Source organism: Amblyomma maculatum, chromosome 5, assembly GCF_055883805.1.
Source record: "Amblyomma maculatum isolate TAMU_Amacu chromosome 5, ASM5588380v1, whole genome shotgun sequence".
Taxonomy (NCBI): domain Eukaryota; kingdom Metazoa; phylum Arthropoda; class Arachnida; order Ixodida; family Ixodidae; genus Amblyomma; species Amblyomma maculatum.
Genome location: NC_139348.1, coordinates 72,566,335 through 72,587,049, shown reverse-complemented (window position 1 = coordinate 72,587,049; position 20,715 = coordinate 72,566,335). Strand labels below are relative to the sequence as shown.

The 20,715-nt window shown below is 47.5% G+C and overlaps 1 protein-coding gene across 1 annotated transcript in view; it reads left to right on the top strand.

The window, feature by feature from the left end:
* Window positions 1-20,181, top strand: part of Ttc26 (tetratricopeptide repeat domain 26) — an 81,045-nt gene extending 60,864 nt beyond the window's left edge. The window contains exons 12-15 of the mRNA XM_084605059.1: window positions 7,307-7,376; window positions 7,992-8,098; window positions 15,376-15,509; window positions 19,945-20,181. Of these exons, the coding sequence (XP_084461185.1) occupies window positions 7,307-7,376; window positions 7,992-8,098; window positions 15,376-15,509; window positions 19,945-20,059 (426 nt within the window). The 3' untranslated portion in view covers window positions 20,060-20,181. The remainder of the gene's footprint in view (window positions 1-7,306; window positions 7,377-7,991; window positions 8,099-15,375; window positions 15,510-19,944) is intronic.
* Window positions 20,182-20,715: the final 534 nt, after the last annotated feature.

The window sequence follows — 20,715 nt, the reverse complement described above, 5'->3', positions numbered from 1 at the left end:
TGCTGCTGCTGCTGCTGCTGCTGCTGCTGCTGCTGCTGCTGCTGCTGCTGCTGCTGCTGCTGCTGCTGCTGCTGCTGCTGCTGCTGCTGCTGCTGCTGCTGCTGCTGCTGCTGCTGCTGCTGCTCATCAGCGGAGGCTCATCGCCACCGTCGAGAGCAGCCAGATGTAAGCGAGGCTGAAGCAGAAGCTCATCGCCGCCGCCGAGAAGGGAGTCTTTGTTAAAGGAGTGAAAATAAAAAAAAAAATTCTGTGATAGCGCATACATGTGTTGCTCGATTTCTTTGCCTCAATCTATCGAAAAGGTGAAACAGCTTATTTGCTGCGCTCAAATTTCTCATTAGGAAGTAACGTAATCGTCGGTAATTTTTTGGGAGGGATGTTAAGTATTAACGCGCGCATGTTCTGTTCTTTCTAGCTTGGCATTAGTGCAATGGTCGTTGTGCAGGACGGACCCGCATCTTGTATATCATTATTTGATATAGTGTTGGACAGAGTGTATAGTATATACAGTCGTGCCTCGTTAATATGGACACTTTGGTTTCGTACCAAAACTGTCCATAAAGCGAGTCATCCATAATAACGAGTCATGAATAAAAACAAAAGGAATTTATTGAGAAAAGATAATTGTAATTAACGACTGTTTTTGTACATAACGGTGTGCACTGGATTCAAAATTTCACAGAACACCGGCAATTTTGAGTGTATTATTCCTGTCATTGTTGTGTTCGAAAAACTAGTGCAGTCTGAAGCGACTCGCTTACCATGACACCCGTGATGTTGGGCTTTGTGTTGGAACTTTCCAGCACGAACTCCTCACTGGCCGATGAATCAGCGCCTGATTCTCTACTCACCGCCACTTCCAAATTGGCCTCTTCACTGAGCAAAATAGCCGCTAAGTAGCTGCTTGAGATTCTCCTAAGGCGAGGAAACAGCTGAGCTGTCGATACTAGTCCCTCGCAGCTTGGATTGACTGAGATGGCTTTTGCCGCTTGTATTCACAGATTTCTTCGCGCCTACGTTCAGCTCTGTTCTTTTGAGTTTAACTTCCGCCATGCCAGAAGCCAGACTCAAGTTGAGGGTTACAGGCTCCTGATGCTGTGCACCTTTTTGCTAGTTAACCTTTCTGCCTTTCCGTTCGTCTGATTCTTTCTTTTTTTCCTTGTACTGTTTCTGTAAGGAAGCAAGGGAGTCAAGTTGTCAAGCTGCTATGCAGAGGGCTATCGAACATCCCATCTTCTTGGCGCCGTTTTTATGTTTTCCCATAAAACAAACACTGCAAGCTGAAGTACAGTTTAGAACGACGGCTAGCCGACTACGAAGAGCTCAGATCTTGTCAAGGCCGCATCGTTGACTCAAAGCGAAGCCGACATACGATACGCCTAGTGTGCAAAGTTTGGCAGTTCGGCAGCGCAACAGGGACGAAAACCAGGAGCATGAGAGGGAAGCGCGTCCAGGACTGGACGCCCGGTCCCTGTTGCGTGTTCGTACGTCGCCTTTCTTTTGTCGCTCTCTCACCTAAAAGCGTTAACGGCTTCATGGAACACACATTGCGCTTTAGGAAAGAAAACTTCAGTTCCCACTGCCACCGTAGGCACTTGTCTTTCTTCTTGTCATTTCTTTCTTACGCTTTTACCAGCTTCTCTGTTCACGTTCAGCATAATTTATTGCTACCATATGTTGCTGTTTTCCGGACTGCGGCGGCGCTTCCGCTGCACCCAGAAATCTCCTGGTTCCCCCCTTTCGGGGTCTTTCTTATGCTGACCCTCGGTTTGCTGTGTACGTTCTTCTCCGCTCTTGCGCTCCCCTCCCCCCTCCCTTAGAACGGCGACAAGCCCGCTTTGGTTCTTTCCAACCCCACAGGACTCGTTCAGGCATCCCGCCGTATCGGCTGTCATACGGATTTCCCGGAGGTTCGCGGGCGGCGCGCCCTTCTTTAACTTGAGTTCGGACTCCTCTGCTTTTTTTTTTTTTTTCAAGCACTGCCCATATTAACGAGACAAAAATACGTGGGCCCAAGTGGGGCGCGTGCCTTCTTCCCCTGTTCATTGCCGGGACAGCGAGTTTCCATATTAACGAGGCATAGAGAGAGAGAGAGAGAGAGAGAGAAGGCAGAGAGGTTAACCAGGAAAGCTTCCTGTTTGCTACCCTGCACTGGGGAAGGGGAATGAGGAGTTTAAAGGAGAAAGATAGAAGAGAATGATAGGAAAGGTAAGGCGGCGAGGAGCACAGTCACAGTTTCTCAATCAAGTTTGTGTCTCTCACAAAACACATAAGTGCTTTGAAGGCTTTGCCGTTAGACGCCTTCTGTCGCCATTGGCCGAGGATTTTCTCCTCTGTGAAAGAACGGCTGTCAAGATGGTCCAGAGCCATAATTGGTGTCGTCTATATTAACGGGGGTCATATTAACGAGGCACGACTGTAGTGTGCATATGAGCATGTATACGAGTCTTCATCATCATCAGCCTGCCTATACCCACTGCAGGGCGAAGGCCTCCCCCATATTTCTCCAATTAACCCGGTTCTGTGCTAGCTGCATCCACTTTACCCCTGTGAACTTAACCTCATCCCCCCCTAACTTTCTGCTGCCCCCTGCTACGCTTTCCTTCCCTTGGAATTCAGTTTGTTACCCTACGCGACCATCGGTTATCTTCTCTTCACACTACATCTCCTCCCCATGCCCATTTCTTCTTGATTTCCACTAGAATGTCAGTAACTTGAGTTATTTCTCTGTCCCACTTTGCACGCTTCCTACCTCTTAATGTTACCCCTACCATTTTTCTTTCCATAGACCTCTGCGTTGTCCTCAACTTAAGTAGCACCCTCTTGTTTAGCCTCCACATATCAGCCCCATAGGTGAGTACAGGTAAGACGCAACTGTTGTATACTTCCCTCTTGAGCGTTACCGGTAAGCTGTTAGTCATAATCTGCGAGTGCTTGCCAAATGCGCTTCATCCAAATCTTATTCTTCTTGTTATTTCCTTTTCATGGTCCGGATCTGCGGTTACTACCTGTCCTAAGTAGACATATTCGCCTACTACTTCCAGTGCTTCGCTACTAACGTAAACCGCTGTTCCTTCCCGAGGCTGTTGAACATTACCTTAGTATTCTGCATATTGATTTTCAAGCCTATCTTTCTACTTTTCCTGTCTAGGTCATCAATCATTATTTGCAGTTCATCTCCCGAGTTGCTTAGCAAGGCAATGTCATCAGCAAATCGCAGATTACTGAGGTATTCTCCATCTACCCTTATCCATAACTGCTCCCATTCCAAGTCTCTGAATACTTCATCTAAGCAAGCTGTGAATAGTACTGGGGAGATTGTGTATCCGTGCCTATCACCTTTCTTTATGGGAATTTTGTTACTTTCTTTATGCAAAACTATGGTTGCTCTGCAGCCACTATACGCGATGCGCAAAACGCCGACAACGCCGCCTGTCGCCAAAGCCGCAAAGCGTAGGCGGGCTCGGCCGGCGCTGTTCATGTCACCCTCTATGCGCGCGCGTCATGTTTTCGTCTTTGGTAGCGGTTTAACAAATATAACGACGTTGTCAACCTTCAGCAATGTCCGGGAAGAATTGCTGCGTAGTTGGCTTTTCGAACAGACATAAAAGCTTGCCAGGAACACGTTTGTATTAAGTTTCCAGGGATGCTTCACGAGAACAACGGCGGCCGTGAATCGCGGTTTTTCGACGCAGAAAGCAAGCAATCGCACCGAATGACATTTGTTCGGGTTAATGTCATTTTTTCGACGCGTTGCTACACGACCAACGCTAAAAGCCCTTTCTAAAGTATGGTAACTGCGCCTTCAATATGTTGCGAAGATGACTGCGTTGTAAACGAAAGCAGCCTTTAAATTGACATTCATATCTTGCATGCCTTGTAACCAACCTGTTGATTAGGACTATCAATTGCGAAGTTAGCAGCAGTGTCGGCGGCGTTTGTTTACGAAAGGGCACGGAAGGTGCGCACGTCTGCGCTCGACAGCGAAACGCGTAGGAGTTTCGACGTTTTCGCCAGATCGTTCGCTCGGCGTATTAAGGCCAGTCGAAAAATACCCGAGCTTAGCTTCATCAAGAAAGCATATGGCAAATACATAACGCTTGCCACATCGGATACTGCGAGCTTACCGCAACGACGCTGCCCGCAAAAGTGGCCGACGACGGCGCTCTGGCCGTGTGCTAGGTCCTAGTCGTCGCAATGCCTAAACGCCTAAACGGTTTCGCAACAAAGCCGTAGCTAGAAGCGCTTTGGAAACAGTAAATTTTTTTTATTCCTTCACCAAATTAAGCGCTTATACTCAAGATCAACAGAGCATGCTTTTCTGAAGGTGGCGAAAGAAATTCGCCGTGTCGGCGGCTCGGCGCCGACGGACCGCGGCAGCAGGAGCGACCTGTTCCGCCCGGGCTGCTTATTAGCAAACCATATCCAGTAGGAGCACTCGAGCAGACGACGGGGGCATCAGTGAAGAGATGCGTGGTGTTAATCCATTGCGCCACCAAAACGACGGGAACGGTGGGCTTTAAATGTGTTCTTATTCGTTTAGACAATATATCCATTATTTGTCGCCTGGGGGCGCTGCTCAGAGGAATCACGCGCCAGAGCGTCGTCTGCTCGAGTGCTCCTACGGGATATCGTTTGCTAATAAGCCCCCCCCCCCCCCCCCCCAAGGGGCACGCAGGCCTAGGGGATGGGGGCTGGATCATCTGTTATAGGCCGTCATTGCACCCGCCACCGCTTCGGTGGTGGTGGACGACGGCTGTTGTTGCGGCGCGCGTCTTTCTCTCCCTCTTCTTCTTGTCTATTTTCTCTTCTGTTGTAAGACGCCCGACTACTGTGCCGGAGTACCCGGGTTCGAACCCGACCTCTGCGGCTGCGTTTCGATGGAGGCGAAACGAAGAGGCGTCCGTGTGCTGTGCGATGTCAGCGCACGTTAAAGATCCCCAGGTGGTCGAAATTACTCCGTAGCCCACTACGGCTCCTCTTTCTCTCTTTCCACTTTCACACCAACCTTCCTCCTTTCCCTTACGGCGCGGTTGCGGTGTCCACAGAAAACAAGTGAGACAGTTACCGCGCCTTTCCCTTCCTATAAATAAATCAGTTTAAATCTCTTCTGTTGTGCCCCGCCGGGGTGGTGCAGTGGTAAGACGCCCGACTACTGTGCCGGAGCACCCGGGTTCGAACCCGACCTCGGCGGCTGCGTTTCGATGGAGGCGAAACGAAGAGGCGTCCGTGTGCTGTGCGATGTCAGCGCACGTTAAAGATCCCCAGGTGGTCGAAATTACTGCGCAGCCCTCCACTTCGGCTCCTCTTTCTCTCTTCCCACTTTCATTTCCACCTTCCTCCTTCCCTTACTGCGAGGTTGAGGTGTCCACAGAAAGCAAGTGAGGCAGTTACCGCGCCTTTCCCTTCCTATAACAATCAGTTTTTTTTTCTCTTCTGTCCGCACGAGGCAGCGGAGGTGGCTCAGCTACAGAGCTTAAAGTTAAATTGGTTCACAGGAAGGGAAAGGCGCAGTAACTGTCACACTTGCTCTGTGGACACCCGAACCGCGCCGTAAGGGAAGGGAGGGAGGTGGGAATGAAAGCGCAAAGAGAGAAAGAGGAGCCGTAGTGGAGGGCTACGGAGTAATTTCGACCACCTGGGGATCTTTAACGTGCGCTGACATCGCACAGCACACGACGCCTCTTCGTTTCGCCTCCATCGAAACGCAGCCGCCGAGGTCGGGTTCGAACCCGGGAACTCCGGCACAGTAGTCGGGCGTCTTACCACTGCACCACCCCGGCGGGGCCAGCTACAGAGCCAGTAGCAGGCTCGTGCATTTTCTTTTCTTTTTTTCCTACAGCCACAACAACAACAACGCGACTAAAGGCTAACAAAGATTTTTTCTCTTCGCGGCATCGGCCCTCAGGCGAACGGTTTGTTGGTGCCGAGCGGGGTCTTCGCTCCGCAGCAGGGTTTCCCAGCTCTCTGCTATTGATATTTTCCTCGACTCCAGGGGAGTCGACGCACTCCTACATAATGCGGTCGAGCATGCAATGCATTGGTTGGTCGCATAACTTTTATTTCCATCGGAAATGGGCGACCTCTTCCCCGCCCCCGGCCAGAGCCCCGGCTCGCGTGCGGGGGAAGATGGGGAGTTGTGCGCCTGCGGATTAGAGGCTGGCAGGTAGCCCTTGGCATGTTGCGGCCTCTTCCGCCAAGTGGACGGTGCGGTTCTGGATCGCAGGGTTCGCGCATCGCAGCAGGGTATCCCAGGCTACTCTACTTGTAATATTTTGTCCTATCCCGGGAGATTGTAGGCACTCCCAAATTATGTCGTCGAGGGTCCTTCTCGCCCCACAGCGTTTGCACAGATTATTAATTGTCCCTAAATAATAGAGAAGCTGTCGCGTGGAGGCGCCTACAAACTAATACGTTCATGAACACGGTCAGGGTGTTTCATGCGCTACTAGACCTTAGGGACAATGCATATGTATGAATCGCCTGGTGACGTCATGACCAATCGTGACAGTACTTGCATGCCCCTTGTCGAAAACGATTAGCGTTCTGTTCATCTAAGTTCACCGGTGTTATAAATAAATAAATGGTTCACAGGAAGGGAAAGGCGCAGTATCTGTCACACTTGTAGCTGTGGACACCTGAACCACGCCGTAAGGGAAGGGAGGCAGGTGGGAGTGAAAGTGTAAAGAGACAAAGAGGAGCTGTAGTGGAGGGTTACAGACTAATTTCTACTACTTGGTGATCTTTAACGTGCGCTGACATCGCACAGCACACGGACGCCTCTTCGTTCCGCCTCCATCGAAACGCAGCCGCCGCGGTCGGGTTCGAACCCGGATACTCCGGCACAGTAGTCGGGCGTCTTTTCACTGCACCACCCCGGTGGGGCTTCACCGGTGTTCTATAACCGGTTTACAGGAATATAACCGGTGCAGGAAAGGAAAGGCGCAGTATTTGTCACTCGCGAAATCTCGCTATCTCGGTAGACAAGGGAAATTATGATGTGCGTTTCACTATGTGCGTGCCTCCCCTATTTGTCGTCACCTACTCTGCTATGATGTGTGCATCATATGTAATGAAGTACGGCCCCAACCTCAAACTTGTCTCTGTGTTTCTTGACTACAAACGTCGATGTCCCTGTCATTTAAATCAGGCAGCTGCGTGCCTACCATCGATAGATCAAGTATGCGATCAGTTATTCTGTATTTTAGTGGGCGTCTCAGCAAAGCTTACGTGAATGCGTGTGGTCTGCTGTAAGATTACAGGTGCGAGATGAGCGTCTTTCTCCACTTCTCGACTGTGGCTGCAGGTCTTTCTGATGATCCAGAACGACAAGATCAAGGCCAGCTACATCTACCAGAGCTGGCTGACCCGATGCTGTGAGTCAGCGAGCACCTACGTCTTAGCCGAACACTGCACGACTCCCGAGAGACTGCGATGCTTTGAGGCGCCCTGTGTGCTAGTTTTGTCTGAACGCCGTCAGTATATAGCCTTAAAACATTGCCTTTGGTTTAGCTTCGGTTAAACCTAATGGGACGATAGCTCCGGCCGAGACGCGCGGTCCGCCTCTATACTCGGAATTGACGTCAGCGAACATGTCTCGCCACGCAGCTAGCTGCTGAGGCTTTAAGCTACTTCGCACTTCAGTTGACATTTCACGTTGGCCTTAGCCCATAGTGAGACCATAGCTGCCCAAAGTGGCTGTGGCTCAAGTTCCAACTTGACCTCGAACTTTTTCAAGGCCATCGGAAGCACACGGCGACATTGGCCTTTCCTCGCGTAGTGAAGAAAATAGCAATCTATGTTGCTTTTGGGATATGTGGTTGTTGGCACAACTCTCTCTATGCAAAGGAGAGACTAGAACGAAGAGGCGGGAGGCATATTTATAAAACGAGTGCTTTGTTTTGTGCCTCTCTGGGACAAAATGGTGTCCGTCATGAGTCAGGCTTGAAGCGATTAGTTGTTCTTGACTGAGCTCACTGTTCATGATGCAGACATAATGAATGGCAAGCCCCAGCAGGCATGGGAACTGTACCAGGCCATGGACACATCCAGCGAATCCTTCAGCCTGCTCCAGCTGCTGGCCAACGACTGCTACAAGGTATACTCTGTATATACGCAGTCAGGGTTGATACTACATGTATGCAGGACGTATTAGGGCCTTTTTTAGCGTTGTGGTCTTGGTGAGTCAGCTAATACAGACAGTTTATTTATTTATTTATTTATTTATTTATTTATTTATTTATTTATTTATTTATTTATTTATTTATTTATTTATTTATTTATTTATTTATTTATTTATTTATTTATTTATTCGATACTGCTAGCCTTAGTAGGCCCAGACAGGAGGGGCAATAAAATCCAATAGAAAACAAAGTAACATTCAGCACACAACTTAAAAGATCAACAAACCAAAGACAACGCGGTCATGATTCGAACACACACACACAAACACACAAGCAAATTGAACACAGTTTGTCACCAGAACTGAACATACAAAACTGAAAAGTATTTATAAATAACTGGCAATGCTTTCAGTGGTCAACAGGGCACTTAAAGGAAACTGGTTTCACTCCGTTATTGTACGTGGAAGATAAAAATATTTAAACAAGTTGATTCTGGCAAGATAAGGTGTTAAAAACTGGGCGTGACGATGTCTCGTTGGTAGCGTCACTAGTGGTGTTATGTATGGGTCCGGGCTCATTGACAACTTGTTATTTTTCAACAAAATGAGAAATTTTAATCGCAAAAGCTTTCTTCGAGTTTGTAGTGTTTGTATGCCATTAACAAAAGGCTTTCCGCTGGATCATGGATATGAGGTTTAGTGAAAGGATCCCACACTGTACAAGCATATTCTAATTTCGGTCTGATGATTGATGTATAAGCTAGGAGCTTGGTTGCGGAAGGAGCACGCTTTAGTTTATATCTAAGAAAACGCAGTTTACGAAAGGAGGATGCACAAATGTTAAAAATGTGAGCATTCCAAATTAAAGTATTAGCTATTGTTACACCAAAGTACTTGTACTGCGTTACTTCTGATAGGCACCGTGATGATAGGTGGTACTGATAAGATAAACTTTGTTTTTTCTTAGTTATTCTCATGTAAACAGTTTTTTTCAGCACTTAGTTTCATATCGTGTCTGCGACACCAATCGTTAATGCTCTTCAGGTTAGGGTTAAGCACTACTTGGTCCTCCGGAGTTTTAATATCTGTTTCCAATAGTTTCCAATATGCGCCATTCTCTCTGAAGCATAATGCTTTCAAAAAGTTATATGTTCACTGGTTGTGGAGGTCAAAAATGGTGAAATACTTGCACATCACTAAGCTGGTCAACTATAGTCGCAAGTAACCATTTCGTTTTGATGTCTCTATTCTGGATTGTATTTGTGACTGGACATTAGCAATAGAAGTGTGCATTATTTGTTAGTTTACATAAACGCGGTTGCGCTCGGCGCTGGCCATCGAGCGATTCTCTGCTCAGACGAATTAAACCAAAGCCCAATGGACGATGGGCGCACGTAGCCTGCCCCGCGAGCACACATCTGTCATATGGGGTACGTGCTTGCCGTCTCACGCGAAACTAGAATGGCAACACCCTGAACGCCGCACAAAAAACTATTGCGCCAATTTTAATACCAAACCACACGCGTACTGTTACACGAGAGCGTATATAGCTCTTTCGGTCGAAAGTACTAGCGGTTATTCATTAAAATAATAACAAAAGAAAGTAAAAAGATTTTTGCCGCTCCGGTACCTGGTCAGTTCAGGTACTTTTGGAACCGCGCAAAAAGTACACGAGTCTGGCAGGCAACCGACAGAGAGCAAGCCATCATGCTCAGATGACTCCAGGCAGATATCTAGCAGACTGTCAACGTACAATGTCAACGGGGGCTACGAAAGAGCCCTTCATTACCCAATATCAGTAGCTTTTGTCTAGAGGAGTGAGATACCCTACTGGTGGTGGTGGTGGTGGTGGTGGCGGTGGCGGTGAAAGACTTCATCGCTCTAAAGGAGTGTGCATACATTTATATGATTGGACTTACACTTAAGGGGCCGGCCATCACAAGCATTAGGTGGGGTCCCTAGTGCGGGACCCCAGTGGCGCCGGCCGCTGCCCGGACGTGCAGGAGGTCAGGGCAGCCTAGCACCGATCATTGCTCCCGGGTAGGGTTGGTGTGAAGGGGGATAGCAGGGCTTGATTGGCGGACATGCACCATGTGGTGTTTGGCGAAGACTTCACCGCACAGCGCGGACAGCTGCCCGAGAAATAAGGGTCAAAATGTTTGAGAGCTGCCTGGCACAGCAAAGTGTCAGAGCAAAAGCCGCTCATCCGCCTTTAGATTCTTTTACACGAGCCGGGATAAATACCATGACCGCATTGGTAGTGTGAACAATATCTTTGGAGTAAACCGGATTGAATTCGAGTTCCTGATTGTCGAGGTCGGCGGCGAGTACCAGGTCAGAGAGTGCATAGGCGGTGGCGTCATCTGCCTCATTGCCCTCAAGGCCCATGTGAGCAGGAGCCTAAACAATACTCCGGTGAGGGAGGTCCCCGGTACAGACGCTGTTTTGGAGAAGACGGTAGGTTATAGGTACGGTACCCAGCTCTGCACGATGTTTCGACAGGCCTCGCGAGTCAGAAATAATTGTTTTGGAAGGGAGATGATATGCAGCCAACGCAATGGCGACCTCCTCCGCTTGTGATTTGTCACAGGCTCGAAAAGTAAGGCCGTTTACTGGTTTGGATTGGTAGACGACTGCTGCTGTATACCATCCCCCAAGGTGGGGGCCAGAGGCGTCCGCGTAGAATGCACGCCGGATTTCAATCCATAGTGGCGAGCCACGGGCCAACGCCCCGAGCCGGCCATTATGGTCCTCTCGGGTCATGTTTGCTTGAAGAGGGCGCAGGTGAAGGGCGCACCTCGACTGGGATAGAATGCATACACTACCTTCCATGATAGTGGTGTGTTGGCTATGTAGTCGGGCACGGAGGTGGCGACCCGACGGTGCTTTCGAGAGTTGTGTATATTGGCTGGTGAAGTGGGCTTCCCGGAGCTCCCGAAACGTGTTTAGCCCCAGGCGAGGCTGACTGAAAGTGTTCAGAGGGAGGGCGAGGAGGATGAAAGCATTTATTGCGTTTGTCCTCCTGAGCAGAACCCACTGTACAGGGCCCCATGGGCTGCCGCACTCCTGCAGGCCCGCTAGAGCAGCTGACACTGGCTTTGCGGAATGATGCTGGTAAAAGTGGTCTCATTCCAATCTCGTTCATCACCGCTATTTGCTCGGCCAGCTTCATCAGTCGGCGCTTATTGGTTAGGGCAATGCTGGCCAAAGCTTCTCCCCAGGATGGCGGAGTGGGGAGGTTTATTGATGGAACGTTGCCGAGTGGTGTTTTACAGGCCCATACTGAATGAATAGTCTAGCTGTGCATTGTTGGCAGCTGGGGCATTTTTCTGGGTAACGGGTGGAGAAGAACAAGTATTTGTGGTGTATGTTGCGATACGTATGATTTCGTAGCTAACGCCATATCACAACTGTGGCCTTGGTGAATGTTGGGTGAGATGGGCGCAGTGTTCTTTGTGTACGGTAATATTTCGTGATGTGGGCGTAAGAGTACATAGTCCCGCAGGCACCCTCTGTTTCTACTTCCTACTCCGCTTGCTTCGACAGCGCTCGGAAAGTTTCTGCTCTTGAGACCACATGCGCACTCCCATTACCTGGAAGGGAGTCTTAGCAGGTGTCCATAAGATGCGGACGTTGGGGAATGAGTGGGGACATTTTGGCGACAGCACGCGTTCTTCGCGAAGGCGCGGCACGCAGCTTTTGGAATCTGTACTTGTGTGTGTCAGGCTAGTATAGTGTTCGTCATGTGTGACCGTATGGTGCATAAAAGCGAGTGCTACTGCTATGGCGGTCTCTTCAGCCGTCGTGCTTGAGCTTGTTCCCCGAATGGAAGCTGTAATTCTAAGTGAGCCGTTGCTATCTGTGGCTGCTAGTCACATAGCATCTCTGCCAGATGGATATTTTGGAGCGTGCACATGACACTTTCGTCACGGCTGTATTGGCGCAGGGAGGTCGAGAGCCCGTTTAATAGTTTTGCGGAGTATGACTTCGAGTGCATCCTCGTCTTGCTTGCGCAGGTTGAGGTACAAAGTGGAATAAAGAATTCGAGTTGTTACAAACGCATTCGCTAGCCGTAAGGCGCTCTTGCATCATAAATTGTAATCCCCTGTGTTTGTTAGAGGCCCGGCGGACTATGCGGCCCACCTGGTCCCCCACCTTACGGAATTTGGCCAATGTTGTTTTGTGACCGTCTGTGTTGATGTACAAAGAGACACGTTCAGGGATTGTACCTGTCTCAAGAGACAATGTAATTTTGGGTGCGCATTTTGCTGAAAATCTCTTGACCGATAAACGCACAGGTCTTGTTGTTGACGGGAAATGAGACGGCGGTGGAGTCCAGCGGAATCCTAGACTAGGGAAGACCTACCACCGAATCTTCAATATCTCTCTCTCCTCCAATCCCAATGCCCTAACGCTTCATCATTGAAATAAATGTTTTAAATAAACAACACGTTAATTGGTCATATTATCATCGTGCTCATTAACTGTTCACCCAGACAAGTTAGTATAATGTAAAATTTACTATTACGATCTATTGTACTTGCTGCTCTTTAAAAAGCGTACGTTATCAGGAGTTGCCAATCATATGCACTGCTTTACCATCGCAAATGTTGTGGAATGGTATTCGCCGTGAACAAATTATCTCTCTCGAATGTTAACGTATACGATGCTGTGAGTCAAAAGTTTGTCAAAACCCTTTGCAAAAGTTTAGAGCTCAAGGGGTACGTTTCTAATCCGTCCAGTGGCGCCTGTTTAGCATTCCTGGGAGTCGTTCATATTATAGAGGTACGCAGGACAAAATTTATCCTTACCTTCAATAATGTTGGAACTCTGAGAATGCATTACGAACCGCATGGTGTGGCTTAAAAGCAAACCTCCTGGGCTCTAAACTTTTGACAAAGACTGTACTCCTACTTCTGCATACGCTGAAAACACATTTTTGTGGTTTCATCGACATAATTTATGCAGTATGTATAACATGGCATGTACACTTGCTGCTAACCAATTTTTATAATACTACGTTTTACTTAACTTTCGCCTCTTGTCTCGTAAATTAATTTAACAAATATGTAGAGTGCATGTTTTACATGTTTCCCCTTCTTTTAACCTTCGTCTCACAATACAATTCTTTATGCTGCTGCCGCCATCCGTTAGTAGCGCTGTTGGCATGTGTTCACGATTTTTGATTCCATCGCATAATGTCGATGAAAACACAGTGCGCGCATTCTATAACTGGTTCTGCACAATGTAGTCCTTCTTACCAGATTCTTGGCGTACAACTGTGTATACTACGTTCACTATTTTGTTCATTTAGAACATTATTGCATTTGTGACGTCGCCGCCGCTAAAATGGCCCCCTCGCCTAGTCATGTATGTCGATAGCTTTCTTCCGAAGAGGCCATCCACCCTGTGCACACGTTGAGAATAAACTTTATTTGGTTTAAGTTCAAGGTGACGCCGCGTGCATGTAAAAGGAAGCACCGTCAATGCTCCGCTTCCAAAAGCTTTAAAAGTTTGGTTGGTTGGTTTGTGGGGTTTAACGTCCCAAAGCAACTCAGGCTATGAGAGACGCCATAGTGGAGGACTCCGGAAATTTCGACCACCTGGGGTTCTTTAACGTGCACTGACATCGCACAGCACACGGACAGGATTATATGGAAGCGGGAAACACTAAAAATTAGGAGCCGTTGGGCAAACGCAACCATACCGAAATACCGACAGCTCCAAAATATTTGCTTTATCAGAAGTTTTCCATAACTTTCCCATTCGAAGCAATTGTTTATCCACATAAGCAGGAAAATGGCTAAAAGCGTATACGTTTGAAGTGCACTAAATCTGATATCGTCCTTTGAGACAGTAAACCAGTCCTTTCTTCTAACCCGCCGCAGACGAACGGTAAAACTCTGATTCAAGGCTGGTCAGTAGGTCCTTGCATCAAATTTTCTACCTCATTTCATTTTTTTTTTTATTTTCATGTAATAGTACCGCCAGCCCTAAATGGGGCTCCTACAGGAGTGTAAAATAAACAGGCAGAGATCTACCGTAAAATTCGCAGTGCAAGAACAGACACGCATTGAAAAGTACAAGTATGCAACAGCTAATAGGAAATAGCATCCAAACACACACAAACACACCAAACTAGACCCCCGTCGGGGTGGCGCAGGGGTTACGGCGCTCGACTACTCTTCCCAAGGATGCGGGATCGAATCCCGGCCTCGGCGGCCGCTTTTCGATTAAGGCTAAAAGCAAGGCATCCGTGTGCTGTGCGATGTCAGTGCACGTTAAAGAACCCCAGGAGGTCGAAATTTCCGGAGTCCTCCACTACGGCGTCTCTCATAGCCTGAGTCGCTTTGGAACATTAAACCCCACAGACCAACCAAACTAGATGAACACATCAAAAACCAAGACAAACGAACACCAATACCACAATAACAGCGATAAGTATCTCCGCTCCTTGTTCAAAGCGATACGCTAAGTCGTAGCAAAGCAGGTGAAATTATGTTTCGAAATCACGGCAAAGTTTTTATCTATCTTAAAGAGCCCACGAAAAGCTATTTAAGAAAACTGGAAAACGCACATGAGCAATAGGTATCCTCTCAGTCCTCCCATTTACTCAAAAATTCTTAGCCTAGGTTCATTAGCACAGATCATATAGGCGATCGAAACTTGTATTCCTTATCTCACCCATCAACTCAGCTCCCGCCAACGAGCAAGAAAACATTACGAGGGACTTTAGCGACTACAGTAGTGAAAGGCTAAAGCCAGAGTGCCGTATTCTGCTACACAACTGGCACTGATCATCAATTATTAATTATAATTAGTCATTAAATAATCAATTTGATAGTATATAGGCGGGCAAATTATTATTAATTGTTAATTATTTGAATAACGCAGTAATGTATTTGTAAATAATTATTGATTGATTAATTGGCCATTAATTAGTAATTCGTAATTCATTGACATATGGCCAGCATTCGTGCATACTGTGGTAGTGCTCTGTTATTGTTCGAGACCTCATTACGTCATCCCGCCTCGGCCAATCAGAGCCGCCGCAAAAGCGGGACACATTTTGTCCACGACAGCATGAGCCATTAAAGGCTTTCGTCTTAAAAATGAAGAGAATTCGTAAACTGACTCCGAAGTGCTGTCACAGCCACTCGAGACACTGGACCACTTCCGAATGCGTTTGCATGTGTATACATTGAGAGTTTGATAGAGGTGGTAATTCCCCCCCCCCCCCCTCTGGCGTTCAGATGGGCCAGTTCCTGTACGCGGCGCGCGCCTTCGACCTGCTGGAGAAAATGGACGCCAACCCGGAGTACTGGGAGGGCAAGCGAGGCGCCTGCGTGGGCACCTTCCAGAGGGTACTCGCCGGCAGAGAGCCGCCGTGAGTGGAACGCCGGTTGGCTTCACTAGCGCGAGAGTCACGTGACCACCTTCTCATTGGGTGGAGTGCGTACGGAAGCGATTGTGGGAAAGCCGACTGCTACTCATAGCTGTTTCCGTTTCCAACTTTCTCCTGCTCGCTTCTTTCATCGCTGCTTTGATACAACTTATTTTTTAATCGTACACTTTGCCTACCTACAAAATCACTGGCTTCAAGGCTAACAGGATTTTGTCTCTTTACTGTGCTTCGTATGGGGTGTTCTCGCACGAAGTGCAATCAAGCTAATGAAAACGGTACGAGGCTTTCTATCGTTATGCAGTGGGATTCGTTGAGGTGCGTTGTGCGTCGACTACCATACGTATGGATCCTATTCACTATCAAGTTTAGCAGGCGGCAGTCGGGGCAACCCTGTATTGCAGAGACGCCATAACGTTGGGCGGTTCGAAAATAAAAGCCCACAAAAAAAACGCTTCTGACGCGTCGGAGCCGGTCTATCGGCGTTCTTCCTGCTGCGCGCCGCTCATGTGTCGGTCACGTGAGACGCGTTTGAAACGCCGTCCAACCAGAGCTCGGGTTTCACCGACGCTGTGTCATGATTCGCCGTAGGCCTCCTCTCTCTTTTTTTTCCTCCTCTCCTACGTTGCGTTGTGCGTACCATGGTAGCCAGTAAAGCTGCAATGACGTCACGTGAATAAGCTCCATAGGTCGTTTGCTCTGCGCAACTTTGGCATGCTCTGGGAAAAATAAGCCTAATGTCTCCTCAGGATTTTGCACTGCATCAAATAATGTCCCGAATGATGTTTTTTTCTGTTTACAGTTTTTCATCTTAAAAACTGTGAGACAGACCTCGGTGCTGTCTCTGCAGGCGGAATGCACAGCAAGATGCACATTATGTGTGTTGGAAAGCCTAATGACTACACAGTTAATTACACACCAACACACTGCTTCCGTGCCGACAGGGGTTGAAAAGTAGGCTTAGCACCGATAGGAATTAATCCATGGACGCGAAGGTTTTCAAAGCAGTGTTCTAATTTCACAGCACGCCTTTTTGAGGAACAGCCATGGACACCCAGCCTGTTAATATTTGCAGCGCTGTTTCAAACGTGGAGTACATTTAAAACACTATGAAACGCAGAGAGGACGAGTCGGGAGCGCTACCTACAGAAGCATATGTATAAGCAAACCTTTCCGTATTATTTTTACCCTTCCATTCGGCAGCCACGCTGGCATCCTTTCGCGAACAGTTAGCAAAAGATTTGAAAAGTGTTACGAAGCATGCAATGACATTTCGAGGGCAATCTATTTTAAGAATACTTGATAAATGTGTGTTGTGAAGTCGAGGCGCGATGGTACTCTGCAGTGGCGGCACCTGGGCGCTCAAGCCGTGCAGTCGCTGCGGAGGTGAAGCACGCTGCAAGTGGTGTAGCGTGGCGGTCTGGTGAAGGCGGTTCAGGTATTGTAAAATCCTCCACACAGTGGGCACGGCATGGGGCACGGCAGGAGGGGCCGTTTTCTGAATCTCACGCCCAGAGATCAGGAGATGGTCCGCAGAGGTGGCACCAAATCTGACCGAAAGAGCATGGCCGCTACGTATCAGGCTTAGACCATGCCGGACTGTATTGGTCGTCAGTCACTGTGCGCGGTTCGTTTATAGTTTGTCTGGTTGAATAAGTACTATTTCGAATCAACCTTTGTATTGCTTGAACGACAGTATTTGTGAGATAACGTAGCGTGTGCTACGCATGAAGGACTGGAGAACCTTTCGCGATTTTAGGAAGCACCCAGTTGGCAGTGAGCCTTTTATAAATATATGCGCCATGACAACTTAGGTTATTCAAAGCGGTTTAAGAATAGATTACTATCTAAATTCACTGCATGCTTTGCCATCCTCTTCCTCAAAATCTCTTCATGAACGGCTGCTTGCGTTGGTTGTACTGCGTGAAAGGAAGAAAATATCTGTGTAAGTTTTGATTACACGTCTTTCTATTTGTAGCACTCCCGACTCGTATGCGCATGCGCTTCGCGTCCGTATTAAAAGTACTCCGTCCTTAAAATGAGATTTGGTACTTTCCCAATATCTTCTAGGTTTTTCAAGGTTGCTCTGCAGCAAGGGACGGCATCTAAGCGCAATGTGAAATAAGAAAAAGGCATAAGGAAAATAAAACCGCGGCAGACACAGGACGGAGGCTGGAGACAACACAGGGCGGTTGTCTCCAGCCCTGTGTTGTCTCCAGCCTCCGTCCTGTGTCTGCTGCGGTTTTATTTTCCTTATGTCTCACCAACTGGCCTACACATCTACCCTGCTAAGTTATGTGTCTCCGAAAAGAAAAAGGCTCCTAATATTTTCCTTCCCATGTATTCCTAGGGGTATTAAGCCTACATTTAAAAACTTAGCCGGCCGAGCTTGAAAACAGCAGAGCAACCGCGTCCTACTTACGTCATGGATCGGCGCTGGTCTATACAATTAACTAATCAACTTATTATTTAGACTAAAAGGACGTATTTGGTCGTTTCTTTAATAAAAGCCTTGCCATGCTTATGGCAGGCGCTTACAACTTGGGTTTTGGCTTTGAAATGGCCAGGATGGAGGTTGAGATATGAATCCAGGCCTTCAAGATCCTTGAATCTCTTGTGAGGCACACTGCTCATAGGCCATGCAAGCACGTTTTTATGGCTCGATTAAAGCAGGGATTTATTCCTATGTTCCTCAAATATAAATGTGGCAGTATATATCATGGCCTCTTCACGAGCGTGCCTGTAAATGGCAGGTGATTAAACATAGTAAAGTTAAAAGTGGGCTTGTAGACCTCCACTGACTAGTTTAACATTTGCTTTTTACCTTTACCTTTAATTCGGGCAACTAAAGTAGAACTTTCAACCACCTGTCATGGGCACTTCTGCGCAATATTCTATAATAAACCTAGTTAAACCGTCAGACCTTTTTAAGTGGCAATATCATATTACGAAATAGAAGGCCGTGAGCACAAGAGATGAGTTTTGTCTAAGGTTTCTTAATCGGCAATGTGGGTGGCAATATTGAACGTCAAAAATACGCTGCTGAAACCTCTTCGAGTTTTATTGCGGTGCACTGCAGTCTGCACCCTATAGCTAATTGGCGTCGCTGCGCATAGTATAAAGTGCCCACAATTACCAAGTGAGTTCTTTCTACAATTCACAAATCGCATCTTTATTTCATGGATAAAAAATACAAGCGATTTTATTGCATATATGTGTTGTGCTTGAAAGACAACTCAACGAGCTTTCAGGTTATATTTTTACCATTCGGCATTTCAAGTGACGCTGTCCGTGAATTTAATGTTGATGGCTTTCCACTTAGCAGTCATATTGGCTCTTAAAGTAACAAATAAAAGGTTGATTAATTAACTTTAAATCATTGATTATCTAATCATTGTCCTCTCTAATGTGCTTACATACTGTCCGCCTTGTACAACCCGGCTGCACAGACCGCACTGAGTAAAGCCAGTAAAAACGATGCAATGCGCGATGATGCAGCCCAAATAAATTAGCGCGAACAAGTGAGGTCAGCATGCAGGACGTGTAGTATGCAACCGTCCAGCGGTGCGAGAAAAGTGGGGCCTGAATTAGGTAGGAGACGATTTTCCCATATATATTTGTGTTGACTTTGGGGACAGACCTCATCACTTACTGGTATCCATGTCTGTTGACCTGCAGGAACGGAGGAAAAAGAGTGGAAGGGCCGCAGCAGTTTCTGCAGCCCGAAAAAGAGCTGCTAACAGTTGGGCACTTTCACGGATAATTGTTTAATATTCGCAGCGCTCACCCTCGTTTGCACGTGGCATCTAGATGACTCGGACAGACAACCCGGCTCTCTAGTGCTTCCGAACAGAGTTTCGGAGAATCTTGCTGCACACGGCGACTATTAGCGGGAGCGCAACCAGGCGTGAAGTATTCTTACTACAAGAGATATCATACCGAACACGTAAAATCTACACGTATACCGGATCCCTCATATGCTAGAGCAGTGGACGCGATTGTCCCCATCCCTGTCAGCGCGCATACGCAGGAGGCGCCCGCTAAACCGGTTACGTCTACTCTGGTACGTCTTCGCTATGTTCGGTACATCTACTGTGAGCAAAGCGACGCGCAATCAGGAGCCATATTTTTAGTTTGCTTTGTTTTCAGAAGTGTTATCATCGCTTTCGCCCTGATATGACTGGCGGAAACGCTGTAACCGGTGGCAGCTGAGCTGACATCCGGTTCCGGTGTTTCCGCCAATCCCGAAGTGACGCCGAAGACGTATACACCTTTGTAAACGACGTAAACTAAAAATAGGGTTCCAGGACTTCCGTTAATCGCCCACCCACGTTGTAGTAACGCACATGTATGACATTCGGTACGCGCGGAGGTCAATATCCCTATACCGCGTCAATGTGCTCCCGGTTTGCGTGTGCAGGGAGTGCCTACGGGAGATCCTGGACATGCTCAAGTCGGCCACTCACTCTCAGGCCGAGTCCATCAGCAAAGTGATTCGCGGATGGTGCAAAGAGAAGAAGGTTGCCCTGTCCTGAGCGCGACGGAGGTGTGCACGAGGCTATATGCCGCGCACGCATGGGAAAAGGCTGTCGGCATAAGAGGATCAACGAGACGCTCTTAGCCGTTGCGCGGAACGTGCAACGACAGCACCATGTCCTCACCAGTGCAGGCGCTGTACTGAGGAGAGCAGCCGTGAGAACCACAATAAAGATGCATTTGACAATTATTTGCAGTGACGTGCTTTTCGGAGCTCATTTAAAGGCAGTTTACTTGGACAGAACATGCCGACGTTGCACACACACACATAAGCATACATACATACATACATACGTACATACATACATACATACGTACATACATACATACATACATACATACATACATACATACATACATACATACATACATACATACATACATACATACATACATACATACATACATACATACATACATACATACATACATACATACATACATACATACATACATACATACATACATACATACATACATACATACATACATACATACATACATACATACATACATACATACATACATACATACATACATACATACATACATACATACATACATACATACATACATACATACATACATACATACATACATACATACATACATACATACATACATACATACATACATACATGTATGCATACATACA